At 63.3% G+C, this 15,515-nt stretch overlaps 1 protein-coding gene across 1 annotated transcript; it reads right to left on the reverse strand.

The window, feature by feature from the left end:
- Window positions 1-298: 298 nt before the first annotated feature.
- TSPAN32 (tetraspanin 32) lies at window positions 299-14,527 on the reverse strand. The gene is made up of 9 exons (XM_063095194.1): window positions 14,462-14,527; window positions 13,749-13,863; window positions 12,701-12,798; window positions 8,757-8,831; window positions 4,032-4,133; window positions 3,392-3,478; window positions 1,647-1,730; window positions 1,202-1,293; window positions 299-449 (listed from the first exon to the last, which is right to left on the reverse strand). The coding sequence occupies exons 1-9, from the start codon at window positions 14,525-14,527 to the stop codon at window positions 299-301; spliced, it is 870 nt and encodes a 289-aa protein (XP_062951264.1).
- Between the last annotated feature and the right edge of the window lie 988 nt (window positions 14,528-15,515).

Below are 15,515 nucleotides of genomic sequence, written 5' to 3' on the forward strand. Positions count from 1 at the left end.
AAGCCGCTCGGCTTGTGCTCTGTTATGCAGCGTGGAAGCCGCGTGTGGCGAGTGTCCAGCGGTGTTGGAGGTGCGTCCTGACCAGCGTGCTGCTGTTTGCCAGAGCTGCTCCGGTGCCCCCCAGCCCCTGCCCCTCCACTCGTTTACGTGGGGCCTGTCGATGTGGTTCGGCCTTCTCCCTGTCCCCATCCCACCACGATGTCAGATCCTCCCCTAAGGAGCACGTTGAGGGCTGGTGGCCTGAGAGTCTTTGCCTCTGTGGGCACACAGGCAGCTGGACAGGGGCTGGAAGCGAGTGTCAGTTGTCCGGGAGCCGCTGGGGGCCATCTGAGCATCCTCTTGGACCCAGACGGTCACCAGGAGTGTTTGCTTCAGAGGGATGTCGAAGTGTGAATCCACCCGGGAGACGTCTGAAGAGGCTGGGCTCCTGGGGCTGGCAGCCATGCGCCCTGAGGATCAGAGGGGACCACGAGGCTCGGCCAGAACCTTCTAGAAGGGACCACGAGGCTGGGTCAGGGCATCCTAGAGGGGAACCACGAGGCTGGTTCAGGGCATCCTAGAGGGGACCACGAGGCTGGGTCAGGGCATCCTAGAGGGGACCACGAGGCTGGGCCAGAATGCGGAGGAGCCAGGCAGGATACCTGGGCAGGGAGGGGCCCCGGCGGCCAGGGCAGAGCAAGCTGGTGGTGAGAGGAGAGGTGGCCGGAGGGACAGCCCGAGTGCCGTGGGGGTAGGAGGGGCGTCCAGCTGCTGGTCTGGGTCTTCCTGCACCTTGTGCGCGGGCAGCCCTGGGCTTACCCAAGACCAGAGATCCTGGCCTGGGGCTGTCATCTGGGGGCCCCAGAAGCATCCTACCCTCCCAGTTGGTGTTGGGGGAGTGGCATTTGTGAGCCAGGTCTTGACAGGGATTGGGGGTGAGCAGAGGGGATCTCAGTGTGGGCCACAGAGTGGGGTGCATGCTGGGCTGGCCGCTTCCCAGCGGCCCCTTCCCCAGTGTGGCCAGACACTCCCACGGTGGCTCCTCTGGAGTGCCAGCCTCCCCTCGGCCCAGGGCCTGCCTGCTGGACAGAGGCAGACACCTCTGGTGTGGGAAGCTGCAGGTGCTCTCAGCTGGCAATGGAGCTGACTGCCGCCCTGCCACGTCCTGGGGGCTGCAGGACCACCTGGGGAGTGGGTGGGGGGCAGGCGGGTGGGGGCTTACCGTGGAGTCAGGGTGTATCGGCCTTTGTGGTCCAAGCTGCGGCCGGAGTGGATGGCACACCAGAGAAAGGAGCTGAGGAGCATCGCGTACACCTGGGAGGGAGGCGGCCCGAGGGGCACCCAGAGGCCTCAGCCACTGACCAGCAGCTCTGGGGTGGGTGCCCCGCCCCCTCCCTCAGAAGCCTCTGGACTCTGCAGCATTGGGAAGGGTTCCAGTTGTCTTGGGGAGGGAGCAAGGCAGCCACTGTCTCCCCTAGGCCACTCCCTGGGGTCAGCAGCCCGCTCCTGCCTGCCCCCTGGACAAGGGGAACCTGGCGATGCCCAACACCAGAGCTGGCCTGGGCTGTACCTGGGCTGCCCACCCCTGCCTGTCCATCTGGGTGGGGCGCTAGGCAGGTGGAGGGGGAGGAGGTGAGGGAGGGGTTGCAAGGGAGGGCAAGGGGTACCGTGAGGGCCAGGCCGGCACTGGTCAGGGTGGAGGCGATGTTCTGGTGTGTGCTCAGGAAGTTCCGGATGCCCTGCAGGCAGTCCTGGGCAGAAGGCAGCATGCATGGCACCTGCCAGGCCGCCCAATTCTCCCTGTTTGGGATGAGTGGCCACCAAGGCCAATGCTAGGGCAGTGGGGAGATGGGGTGCAGTGCATTCCCAGGGAGACCCCCCCTAGTGTTCTAGGGAAGAGCTGTCACAAACAGTTGTGACAGAGCTGGCCTCTGTGGGGACCGAGGGGCTGCTGCCCAGGGGTCCCAGGGGGTGTCCTTTTCCCAGCTCACCAGCTGCCCTGAGCTCCTGTGTTGAGCCCCCATCTGTCTCCTCTGGGCAGGGCTGGGTCTGACTCACTCTGGGTCCCCAGCACCCAGCCCAGGCCCCTTATGGTACCCTGTGAGCAGCACTTGGGGGACGAGAGAATTCTGTCAGGGAGAGGCAGGGAAGCAGCCTAGAGGGGTGCGGGGCTCCCTGCTCCATCCTGGGCTCCCAGTGCTGCCCCAGGACATGGCATCCACAGAAGTTCTCCAGAAAAGGGGAGGTGATGAACCACTCAGATGGTGGTCTTTGGCTTGGGGGCAGGATGTTGGCATTTTGGGGCAGGCTGCAGGAGAGCTCTGACCTGGGAGAGGAAGCACAGGGCGCCAGGGCAGATCCCAGCCAGGACCCTCCTGCAGGGAGGTCTTCCTTCTAGCCCTTGCCTGTCCCGCCTAGGCCAGCCCCACGCCCACCACCTATGCCAGCCCCTGCTATCTGCCCCCCAAGAGGCCTGTCCAGTTGGGCCTGTTGCCCTTTTCATCCCAGGGTGCACAAAGCAGGCCCTCATCCCAGGTCTGTGGTCAGGGCACCTGAGGACTCTCCTTGGGTAGGTCAGGCCCCCCTGGCACCCAGCCCCTGCCATGGGTGCCACCAGGCCCCCTGTGCCCTCCCCAACATGATGGCCCCTCCGGCCCTCAGAGTGGGCCCGGTGCTGGCTCCACCCCTGCTGGGCCGGCGAGCCATTGGCGATCCTCCCGCCTGGTTCTTGGAGGGTGGCCAGGCACCTCTAGCCACAGAGAGGGAGGGTTAGTTTCCAGGACAGCAGGGGGAGGGGCAGGGAGGCCGACCGCTGGGGCAGCAGGAGAGAAGGGACAGGAGGCGGGTCCCTCTCCAGGCCTTGGGGAGGAAGGGCTCCCCTGCCTGTCCCACCCGTCCTCCCTGAGGCCAGCGGCCACACCCTGGCCTTGGCCCATGCTCCTGCTTCAATTCTCTTCCAAGGACTGCCCTTTCCAATCCTTCTGGGGCCCCTCAGGACGCCTGCCCCCTCGCCCCTAGATAGAGCTGACCACGCCTGCTCTGTGGGCCTTCAGCCCAGAGATCCTGTCTGTGTGCTTCTAGAGGCTTCCAAGGGCGAGGCCTTGACTGGTCTTGGGAACTTCTTAGCTAGGGCTTGCACGGGGGTGCAGGGGTGGATGAGCCGGCTTGGGGAAGGGACTGGGCCTGTGGTCAGGGCCCAGCCCGCTCACCCCATGGGCTTCAGGTGCAGCAAACCCCTCACCGCTGCCTCCGATCACATCGGAACCGCCCCTGAACCCTTCGGCAGGCAGGTCCCAGGGTCTGGGGGAGGCCAAGGGGTGGAGAATGTTCTGGGTCTTGTGGTTGAGCTGCAGGGTGTCTGGCCCTCGGGTGTCTTGCCTGGCCAGCGTCCCGTTCCCCTCCTCCTCCTCACCTCTCTGGCAGCCTCCTCTCCGTGACACAGGTCGGCTTCTGCGCTGCCCAGAAGGCTGAAAGGAGACCTCTTCCCACAGCACAGAAACTGCAGGAACAGAAGGGAGAGAGCTGAGGTTTTCACTCAAAGCCCCAGTAGGTGGGTGGGACAGGTGGGGAAACTGAGGCATCACAAAGGCAAATGACCTGGACGGGGTCTGGCAGAACTGGGGACCCAGGAACTCAGGGTGTTGCGGCTGCTTTTGCTGGAGGTCCCAGCCCCTGGGCAGCCTGGGCCCTGGTGACGGACGGCAGCACTGGCCTGCCTGCCAGGGCCGGCTTCTCAGGCCTAGAAGGGGCTCATGCTCGCTTTAGCGCTGTCATCACCGTCTTCAAATTCTTAATCATTTTTGAACAACGGGCCCTGCCTTTTCATTTTGCACCGGGTCTGAAAATTCAGTAGCAGGCCCTGTCCTGGTCAGAGGGAAAAGGACAGGAGCTCTTTGCCCTGCGGCCTGCTCCCCGCTCCCGCTCGGCCACTGGCCCGGGTCGGCTGACTCTGGGGCTGTCCTGTGCCCATTCTCCGGATAGTAGTCCACACAGTGAGGCTGACCACCCCGCTGCCCCACCACCAGTGAGGGGCAGGCCCTCCCCATGCTCACCGTGTCCTGGATAGCCTCCAGCTCCTGCCGCCAGACACTGGATGAGCTCTTCACAGCCTGGTCATACACCAGATCGTAGGTGTCCAGCACGGCATCCTCCACCTGCGCGAGAGCATCCTGGTGGGAGACCCAGTGAAGCCCCTTCCCCGCGACGGAGCTCCCAAAGCAGGGGTGTGGCCCCAGCATGTGCAGTGATGTCCCAAAGGTCCCTCCTCCTTGCACCAGGTGGAGCTCCCCGAGGGTAGAGCCCGGGTCCCCTGGGTGGCAGGTCACCCTCTCTCCCAATGATGGTGTCAGCATTGCCTCCTGCTCCCCTGGAGGGCCCTGCAGGATAGAGCAGAGATAAGCTCTGCTGCCCACTACTGCTGTGGTCTTGTGGGGTGGGGTGTGGGCTGGGCCTGGTAGAGAAGGCTTGGGTGAGTCCTTAGCTCCCCCAAAGATGCTTCCAGGTTTTTCCTCAGAATCAACCACCAAAGCCTGGGCAGTGGGCTCCAGGGAAGGCCTTTGATCAGGGGAGGTGTGTGCACCTGAGGTCAGGTCTAGGCAGACGAGGCCACTTGGGGACAGGAGATGGAGAGGACGGGGACAGGGGCGCAGCCACACCCTGCCTTTGCTGAGCACCCCGGCATCCCTTGGACTTTGTTGCCTCGGCCTCTAAGCACGCCCTTTCGTGCCTTTGCTTGTACCGCCCCCACCCCCCACCCAGAATGCCCTCCCCTTGCCAAGTTATTCCTTCAGGAAGTAACTTGAATCTCACCTCCTCCAGGAAGGCTTCCCTGCCTGCTCCAGGGGTCGCTGGTCTCCCGGCTCAGGACGAGGCCGTCTTTGAGCTCCCCTGACCTCTGCCACCTCCTTCCTGCCTCGGAGACCCTGAGTGCTTCCTCCTCTCCTTCCATCCCCCCATGTCATGCTGACAGCTGGGACACACTGAGGGGTTCTCATGGACTGCCCCAAAGGGCTGGGGGGTGAAGGAGGACCCATGCCTACTCTGGCCACTTGCACCTGCCCTCCAGAAGGGAAGGGCGGCCTCTCCACAGCTCTCCATTGCACTGGGCCCAGGCCCCAGGGCAGGCCCCGCCAGCAGCCCGGAGGATTTGGGTGGGCTGGCTGCAGGCAGGCAGTGGGCTCCCTCCACCAGCCCTGTCCAAGCCCAGATGCCCCACAGGAGCCAGAGGGACTTTCTAGGCCAAGTACTGCTCCTGGCCCTAATTAATCCCTCCCACTGATGGCTAACACACGTCAGGCTCCCTCCATGAGTCATCCCAAATGCAGCCAGCCTTTGTCCTCACCACCTGGAGGGAGGTGGGCGGCATGCTGGGGGGCAGGAGTCAAGCTGGCCATGGCCACGGGTGGGCAGGGCTGGGCCAGCCGTCGGCCTCTGCTTCACTCCGTGTGAAATGGGTTGAGTTGGGGTCCTGGCGAGGGCTGGGGCCTAGAGGACCAGGCGGCCTTGGCAAGGAGGTCCCACCCCCCCAACTCTGATAGCTTTGTCTCCCTGCCAGCCCCCTGCCATGGCCCATGGAAGACCTGAGTGCCTGGGGCTCTGTGACAAGTGCTGCTGTAGCATTAGTGCTGCTGTCGTATGAGCAGGAGCAACAACCCACTGGCAGCTGAGAGGCTTGTTGTGCCAGGCTCTGCTGAGAGTCTCCCCCATGACTGAGAAAGCAGAGCTCAGCAAAACCAGCCCCCTGCCCCGCACCCCACAGCCAGGTTGTGGGGGGCCAGACTGGACTCGCCCCGCAGGGTCAGGGCTCCTAGGTGGTGCATCACCGTCTGCCCCCATCACTGAGCTCAGGGGACTCTGTAGGAGACTGAGCTCCGTGTTCATAAAGAGGCAGGGGTGGGCCAGGCACTGGGCGCGAGGCCTCCCCTTCCACCGCCCCGGGGTCGGGGCAGCAGGGCTGGCAAGGGGGTCCTGGGCTGCTGAGCACATGTCCATGAGACAGTGCACTGCTCAGAGTCTGCACAGACTGAGGCCCGGTGTCCAGGGAGTCCCCACCAGGGCTTATCACCAAGACCAGGTCATCCCAGATATCTGCCTGCGTTTGGGGACTAACCGTGCTGGCTCAGGGCAGCACAGATGCGCCCTGTGTGGGGGAGCTGCAGGTGGTCTGTGGACCAGGCCCCGGGGTCGAGCTGGCTCTGGCCTGAGCCCACACGGCGGCCAGGAAGTCGGGGGCAGTGGCCCTCAGGGGCGGGAGCCAGCCTGCTGCGCTCACCCCGAGCCTGAACGATTAAGGGAGCCAAGCAATCCATTTTCCCTGACGCAGAGTCACCTGGGGACCGGGCAGAGCTGCGGCAAAGTGGCTTTCTGGCCGTGGCTAGAGCATAATTAATAGCCCCGGAGCTCTGTATTCATCCCACGGAGGCCTGGTCCTCACAGTGGCGTCCTCGCCAGCTCGGGACTCCTGCCAAGGCCCAGCATCCCTGGGAGGTGGCAGCTGAGAAACCCAGTGAGCAGGGGCTCTCTGGGGGCTGGGCGGGGAAGGGGCACCCACCCTCACCCCCGGGCTAGGGTCTGTGGCCTCGAGGGACATGGGGGACAGCCGAGGGAAGGTGGCCAGTCTCTTTCATCCTGTAGGGGTGCCCCAGTGACGTGTCTTGAATCCTGTGTTTCAGAGTATATTGGGGGTCCCTCAGGGAAGGTGCACGGGGGAAATGGGGTGAAGGGGCCTGGCTGGGTTCCAGGCTCTGGTCCCAGCCCTCACCCCAGCTTTGCCAGCACGAGCAGCTTGGGCCCTCTGGCCATTTTCCCTGGTGGTGCTGCAGCAGGGCCCCTCTCCAGCAGGGCACCGGCTCATGTTCCCAGGAGGTCATGGATGGATGCTCGCTCTGCCTCTCCTGCTCGGGACCCTTGGCCTTGGTACCAAACACCATCTCATCCAAGCTCGGGACAGCCCCGAGCTAGTCCTGGGGCAAGGCGGGCTCGGAGGTCACAGACCAGTCTGACGAGCCCTCCACAAGCACCAGCCCAGTCCCACTGCACAGCAGCCCCCTCGGGCAGGGATCTCGATGCTCCTTTCACAGACGAGGAAACCGAGGCCCAGGAAGGTTAGATGCTTTACCCCAGGGTGCCCTGTGGACCCTGACTTCCAATTCAGAACTCCTTTGCCCAAGCTACCTTGTGCCCACCAGGCCTGGACACACATACGGTCCACACGGATGTCAAAACCCACAGGGAGGGGCAGATGGGGCTCCCAGCCTCTGCAGCACCCTGAGAACTGACCCCTGAAGTCTGGGTGGGAGCACGGGCCAGATGAGGACTATTTGTGTGGGGTGGTGCATGGGGCTGGGACGGGCCAGAGGAGAGGCCTGGCCAAACACCGTCCATCTTCTCACTCCCTTCCTTTCTGGAGAGCAGGCCCCAGCTGGGTTCTGTCCCCCTGCGTGGCCCCCTCCTCTCCAGAACTGCGAGTCTGGGCTCAGCGCTGTAAACATACAGCTTCAGCACACAGAGGATGGGGTACCCTGGAAGTTGTCAGTACCGCAGCCACCCACGGTGTGACACAGGCCTGGAATGGGCCAGACCACTCTTCCATGGACAGGAAATGTGAGGACAAAACACCAGCCTGGCCCGCCTCTACCCCGAAAAGACTGCTGGACAAGCTCCCGCAACCACAGCTGTGTCGCAGCGGCTGGACCTCCTCCAAGATCCTCCTGGGCCAAAGGAAATGGTGTTTTCCCGATTGGTCTCAGGTGGGTGACCCCAAGTGAGGCTGGGGTGGGTGGGCACTTTGGGGCTACCCCTGGGTAGGGAAGGGAGAAGGCCCTGAGCCTGAAGCCCTCTCCAGCCCTGGTACTGCCAGGACATTGGTGCGGAAAGCACCCAGCACGAGCTCTGCCCAGAGGACCAGGCCCAGCCTCCTGACCCAGCCGCCATCTGTAAGCCGCTGCATCTAGCCTGGCCATTGCTGTGTTTGGGGAGCCTTGGCTTCCTGACTGGTCCTTACAGAGCACATGGGGAAACTGAGGCCCAGCAGAGAGGAGAGGGATTGCTCAAGGTCACAGGGAGTTGGAGTGGACAGGAGCCTGCAGGACTGAGACTCTCCTGCCCCTCTGTGTGGTCCACCTGGCTGGCCTGGAGCTCCCCAGCCTGCCTGGGGGGCCTCGCCTGGGCCTGGGCTCCCAGCGGGGCAGGCCAGGGCTGTGCCCTGCTGCCAGGGTCTCGTCTACTGCTGGGGATGGGGGGCCTTCCCCCCACACCAAGCTGCTGGCTTTCCCCTGCCCCCAGGTCACCTGGGCAGCCCCATCTCCTGGACAGAAGGACTATCCTCCTGGGAGTGAGGCTGGGACCCCCACCCACTCAGTCCTCCCGGCCCCCTTCCCCACACTGCAGGCCTCAGTCAGGAAAGCTTGGCCCTTCTTTGTGCATTTTCCAGAACACTCTGCCCCCTCCAACCGATCCCTCCCCCTCTCCCTCTTCCCTCCCCTGACTCCCCAGAAGCATCTTTGGGGCCCAAGAGGAGATGGGCTAAGGGGGGTTGGGTCTGGGTCTCTCCCTCCTTCCCCAGGGAGCTGCCACCCAAACCCTGGAGAAGACCCCTTGCCCACCACCCAGCCCTCTGGCCCCTCAGCGCCCTGCCACCCCACACCCAGGAGGTCCCCACCTGCCTGCACAGCAGGGAACTGAGGGATGACTTTCCCAGTCCCTGCTCCCTTTTCCTCCTGCCCTGTGCCCACTTGCTGGGGACCTTGCACTGTAGGATGGGGGCAGCTGGCACTCACCTGCGTGGGGTTGTAGAATCTCCAGAAGGCCACCTGCACCAGGACACAGAACACCAGGGCAAAGCACAGGAAGCCCTGGGCGAGGAGGAAGGCGGGGTCACTTGTGGCCGGGCCTGTGGCCTGGGCATGGGGCTGAGGAGGAGACCGTGGGCAGGGGCGAGACCATGGGTGGCAGGAGCACGGCCTCTAGGGCCCCTTTCTCATCCTTTCTTCTGGCCCTTTTCAGGAATTCTCCCCCTATTCCCCCCTTTTGGCTCCTGAGGGCCAGCCATCCTGCTCCCAGGAGGAATATCGACCTGGGGGGCCAGGCAGAGCCTCCCCTCTGGGGGAAGAAGCTTCCTGTCTTCGAGGCAGAGGTAAGGGCTGTCCCCTACACAGAGGGGGGCGGGGGGTCTGAAACATGCCTCCAGAGCTAACTCCAACTGCAACTGCAGGAGCTTGGGGATGGTGTGACACACCAGGACGGTGTTCCTGTGCGGGTCCTCGTGGCCCCAGCCAACCCCTGTCCCCTCCCTCTTGCCTGCACCCTTGCCCTCAGTTCTTTGGCAGGAATATCTACCGCTCTCCAGCCCCCGCTTGCCCTTCCTTCTGTCACGCAGGGATCCCGAGCTTTTGAGAGCCCCCTTGCCAAAGCTGAATATTACAGACCCCTCCCCTGAAAATGCACGTGTGCCCCCATGTTGTGGACAGTTTTTGAGGGTCACCCCGGACTGGATGTCCCCCATCCACAATTTGATCTGCACCTCTGGGCTGACCCGAGGATCTGGGGCTCTGGCTGAGTCTCCACCTGGAGCTCCAGAGGCTCAACCCTGCCACTGTCCACACCACTCCACCCAGTGTCGAGAGGCCCTGGTGTGACCGTCCAGCCCCTCTGCATCGCCCCCTTCCCAGCCCGCAGGCTTTGTGACGGCGCCTCTGCCCAGAGCAGAGTCATGAGGTATGTGGCCGGGCTTGGCTGCTCTATCCCAGCCCAGGGGCCGCACTCAGGGCGACACCACCAGAATGGATGACCAATGGAGGGAGGGACACCCGTGGATGCAGAGGGACCCACAGACGCTGGCCAGGACCAGCAGGGATGAAGAAACAGCCCGGGCCAGGGGTAGCTAAGCACGAGGTGTGCGGGAGAGCTGGGGCCACCCCCAGCAGCCCCCAGACGCGGGCACGAGCTCGGTCTCCAGCGCTCTGCCCTTGTGGCCCGTGTCCCCTCCTGCCTGCCCGGAGGCTGCGAGGTCTGTCTGGGGACATCCCTCCTCCCCTCCCTCCCTCTCTTTCTCCTCCTCGCTGGCTGCGGGCTGCCTTCCCCATCTGGAAGCCATCGCCCAATGCTGCCTCCCAAACCTGAGGCCCTGAGCCAGCTCGGGGACCAGCGTTTTCCAGAAACCATTTCATTCCTCAGGAGAAAGGGCATCATCGCCCGCCTCCCACCCTCCCTCTCCCCCCTCGCTCACTCACCCTGCAGGGAGGGTCTTGGGCAGCGAGGGGCCCACCCAGACCTCCCCAAGGCCTCCACTGTGCGGGGCTTCTGGGTGGAGCTGGGCCCGACCCTGGCCATCCATCCCCCCCACGCCCCGTTCGGGATGGAAACATATAAAGAAGTGCATAAACAGACGGCAGGCTCCTAGGGCCACGCTGCCAGCGCTGCTCTGGGCCCAGCAAGCACTTTCATTTCCTGTGCGCCAGGCTCGGGGGAGAGCCGGGGAAGGTGGGGGCAGGAAGGGGCAGGCGGGGAGAGGGGGGAGCGGGTGCCTGTCATGCTGAAAAACATCTTTCCACTCCCTGTTCCCCCCTGCCTTGCACCCTTCACATGTGCTCCTACACACAGACGCACACTCATGCACATGCACACACAGAGGCATGTGCACACACAAGCACATGCACACACATGCACACACAGACACATGCACACACAGAGGTACATGCACACACAGGTGCATACACACACATGCACACACAGAGGCACGTGCACACACAGGCACATACACACACATGCACACACAGAGGCACGTGTACACACAGGCACATGCACACACAGGCGCATACACATACATGCACACACAGGCACAGGCACATGCACACACAGGCGCATGCACATACAGAGGCACATGCACACACAGGTGCATACACACACATACACCCACAGACACATGTACACACAGGCATATACGCAGGCATACACCTAGGCACATGTACACTCATGTGCACCCACACACACACACAGGCACATGCACACACAGGCACATGCACACATACACGCACACACAGACACATGACCACACAGAGGCACACACAGGCATATATGCAGGCATACGCATAGGCACATGTACACCCATGTGCACACACAGGTCAACAGAACAGGTATCTCAGGTGGGGTCTATCAGCGTCCTCCCCGTGGCCACTATCCAGGCTGGGGCTGTGTTCTGGAGTTAAGGGGGGCTGTGCTGGAGCCCACCCAGCTGGGACTGGAGTGTTCACGGGACCTCATCCCTCAAGCATCATCCTGGCCCTTGAGTCTGGCTGGGGACACAGAATTGAGACCCCAGGTGTCCCTGACCCCCTTGCTCACAGATCAGGGTATGCAGCTGGACACGGGGATGGGGGCTCATGAGGGCCTGTGAAGAGCTGAGCTGAGACAGGACCAGATCCCCTGTGGCCCCGTGGCCATCTTCCGCCTCCAGCATGTGCCGCTCGAGCCTGGCACCATGGCGCCCCCTGGTGGCTGACGCTGCAGCCCCAGCATAGGGCCTCTCCAGGCCCCCTTCCTGGGTCCCTGGCTTGGCCCTGCTGCCGTCTTCCATCCAGGCATCCTTCTGGCAGGGCACATGACCTCTGGGTGACAGTCCACCTGCCCTTCCATCTCCCCACTGGGGCCTCCTGCCCGACCCCGAAGCCAGACCGCACAGCCAGGGTTTCAGTGCCCCCCACATGGCCAGCACTGTCCCTGCCCATGCTCCTGTGCCCCAGAGCAGGAATCCTGGTTAGTGCTGGGGCCACTGCATCCTGCTCTGCTTCCCTCGGGCCCACCCCTTGCTGGCTGGCCGCCACCGCAGCTCCAGGAGATGGCTCTATCCCTATCCTTGGAGACATTTACAAACTAGGAGTCATTCAACAAGCGTTTGCTGAACACGAAGGCTGGGCTCAAGACCCTGCCACCCCTGGGAACCCAGGAGGCTCTACCCTTGGGGTGCCGTGGAGTGGCCCAACCTCCGCCAGGGAAGCAAAACCCCCCGTGAGGCTTTCCAGGGTCTCTGAGCCCACAAACCACTCACGGGGGAACTCACAGCTGGAATGGAGGGCTGGAGAGTTTGGGCACCAGGGAGGAGCTGCCCAGCTCAGGTGGGAGAGGAGGACAGGAGCCGAGCAGGGGCAGGAAGGACGGGAGGGGAGGCAGGGCTGGCAGGTGGAGTCTGGAATGGCTATCGAGGGCCTGTGGGGACCAAGATGGGGCTCACATGGAGGAGTCGGCATGGGGAACGAGGGCCACTTCTGTAGGATTGTGGGATTTCAGGCCGAGGAGACCCCTCCCAGCTACTGTGTGATGGCAGCTACTTCCAGCTACTGAAGGTGTGGCATTCAGGAGGACACCCCAGCTGGGGGCCCAGCAAAGGTGGGCTTCCCTTGACCTGCCTCATGTCCCCTAACAGGAGATGGAATTCACCCAAACCCTGTCTCCAGCGTCTGCTGGGTAACAGAACAAGACCTTCCCAGAGCCTTTGGGAGTGACTTCCAGGGCTGGGGGCCAGCTCCGCCTTTCAGGGCTCCTGCGGGAACCAGTGTGGGGTGTGCGGGTGATGGGTGGAGGGCCCCGGACGGCCTGCATCCCTTGGGCCTCTGTTTCTTTCTGGACACTTGTGGGTGGGGGCGAGGCAGCCTTCCCAGGCTCACAGCCCTGCAGCGCAGATTCCTTTCCGGGGTGCTGGGCGTGTGTGAGGGCACAGAGAACTCACCCCGGCCATGAGGCCCTGGGCCTCCCTCATGGTGGCTCCGGCGCTCAGGGCAGCCCCCAGGGTCAGGAGCACGGCCAGGCTGACCCCCGTGTAGATGGCTGGGTGGGAAGAGAGAGGAGGTGGGTTGAGGGTTGCCCAGGACAGAGGCCCAAGTGTGCAGAGCCGGGGTCTGAAATCCAATGTGGGGGGGTCCCGGGGTTTGCTGGACTTCTGGGGAGGCTCTGAATGAACCAGGTCTCCCCATCAGACAGGGATGTGCCCCCACCCCAAGCAACCTCTTTCCTGCCGATGCTCAGAAGGACTCTGAGGAAGGAGCGAGAGGTGGGTGAACGCTTGGCCTGGGGGCCGCCCCTCCTTCCTCCTCTTCCTGCCCCCACTGCCTCTGGGGCTGTCTTTGAAGCCACATCCCGTCTCCCCACGCCCTAGTGACAGGTGGCCCATGGGGGCCATAATCTTATCAGTCTGGACCCAGGCCCCAGGCTTCCTGCTCCAGGGAGGCCATGGCCCCCGGGATTCAGGGTAAAGAAGTGTGGCCTGGGGGCTGGGCTCGCCGGGCCCTGACACCAAGGGCCTCAGTGTCCCCCACGCCACCCTCCTGGGCCCCTCATTAAGACAGTCTTCCTCACTCTGGTCCCTAAGTAGTGACCCCTGCAGGCACTGGCCCTCACTCAGTGGTCTCTGCCCTCTGAACATCATATATTTTACTGCCAAGTCCCTGGATGGCAGGTATGCCCAGAGCAGTGGCTGGGACATCCCAGGTACTCAGAGGGACATCAGTGACCCTGGACATCCACAGATGGCTCCTGCTTCTAGTTGACCCTGACCACACAGAGCTGGGTCCTGATGACCCCGACACACCCATGCCCCTGTGGACGGGAGACCCGGGCTGTCATTCAGACCCCCAGCCTCTGCCTGGTAGAGCCAGGGCTCCAAGCTGGCCCCTCCTGGCCCGTCACCGCCCCCACCCCATTCCTACCCAAAGCCTGCCTCCTCCCCTCAGCCACTTTTGCACTTGAAGCTCCTCTCCAAGGCACCAGCCCAGACTCACCCCAGTGGTGTGTGGTCTTGTAAGGGTTCCTCTCCAAGGGTGCGTGGCTGATGACAGCAAGGTGGGCCCCGAAGTAGGTGAGAGCCGCCATGGTGGCCAAAGCAAGGCCCAGCAGCTGGGGGTGGGGGCAGACTCAGCCCCCTCCCTGCACTCACAGATGGGGAGACAGGCCCCTAAGGGCAGGGTGTGGAGCCCCTGGGGTCCCCAGCCAGGTCCCTCCAGCTTCCTTGTCTCCTATGAGACAGGCTCAGCTGCAGGGGTACCGGTGCTTCCGTGGGATCATTTCAGGGAAGGTTTTGCCCCAGACCCCCCCCCACCCCACCCCCACACACGGATGGCCCAGCTTCTCCAAGGACCCAGGACCTTGGATCATTCCATCCACAGTGCGGGCAGTGGCCCCCCACCCCCCACAGCACCCTGTCCGCTCCTTGCCCCTGTGAGGTCATCCTCCAGGGCAGGACCAGGCAGAAGAGCCCTGGAGTCCTGGCACCCAGGGCCCTGGGCACAACTCAGGCCTCCTTCAGGTCCAGCCTGCCCCTCCGAGGACAGATGCTGCCCAAATGGTCAGTGCCTGCTGGGTGTCCACTGCCAGGGACCCCAGGTGCATGTCTGCAATGGCAGGGTGTATATATGGAGGTAACCCCAATGCTGGAAGCCTGGTGACAGCCCTAGCACCCCCACCCACCACCCCTCCTGCCCCACCTGCCTGTTACCAAGACAAAGAAGCTGGTGACCAGCATCTGGCATTTGGCGACCCGGACTCGACTCCAAGGCCCCATGGTGGTCTCCTCTCCTCTCCCGTCCTCTGCCTCTGTGGTTTCCAGCTGGGCAGGGGCCTTAGACCACAGCTGCCCGCCCAGGAGGCAGGCTGCATCCGCCCGTCTGTGTGTCTAGGACATGCCCCTAGAACCGAGCCGCTGGGTGCCCCGGAAGAAGGGCTGGCAGGAAGGGGAGGGGCAGTGAGGCAGCTCCTGCCACCCCCTGCTGCCCCCAGCCCTGGCCTGAGACACCAGTGTGTCTGCTGATATGGGGACCTCTCCCAGAGGTAGTGGCCTTGTTCTTGGTGTGGCCACAGAGGACAGCGCTGGGGGGAGGCGGGTGAGGAGGAGGAAGAGAGGGCGCCTGGGGAGGGGTGAGCTCCCTGTGTGGGAGAGTGCAGGTGGGCACAGGACCCCCAGAGAGTCTCGATCCTTAGAGGAATCTGTGAGACAAGGCCCATCTGTGCATCATTATTAAAATGTCCTTATGACAAACCATTTGAAACGCTCCCTGACAACTAGTTTTGAAAAGGTAATCCGATTTTCAAGGGCTTAGTGTCACCAATGGGTGACTGGGAGCAGAGCCATCTTGGGGCTGCGGCCTCGCTTGCACCCACGTGGGGCCTCCCGGGAGGCTTTGTTAAAGCGCAAATCTGCAGTTACACAAACTCAAATGTGTAGGGGTCTAAGTGGGCCTTTCGGGGCCAAGGTGGGCTTAGAGAGGTGGTAAGTGCTCTTGGTAAGACCAGTCTGGGTCCTTGTGCACACTCTGGGACCATGGCAGGGGAGGAGGAGGCCCCAGAGATCTGTGGGCACAGCAACCCCTCGGCCTTCTAGAAACCTGTGGAATGGGCCCTGAGCTGGCCACCAGCCTTGCTGCTGGGAAAGTGACCTGGGTCCGGCTGCCTGCTCAGGAAGGCTGTCACTGGAGGGGGTGCCAAGGCCAACTTCTCCCTTCCTCTAAAAGGAAAGCAGGGGCAAGTGGGACCCCTTGTCCATCCTAGTGCCC

The sequence above is a fragment of the Cynocephalus volans genome, chromosome 4 (assembly GCF_027409185.1).
Source record: "Cynocephalus volans isolate mCynVol1 chromosome 4, mCynVol1.pri, whole genome shotgun sequence".
Taxonomy (NCBI): domain Eukaryota; kingdom Metazoa; phylum Chordata; class Mammalia; order Dermoptera; family Cynocephalidae; genus Cynocephalus; species Cynocephalus volans.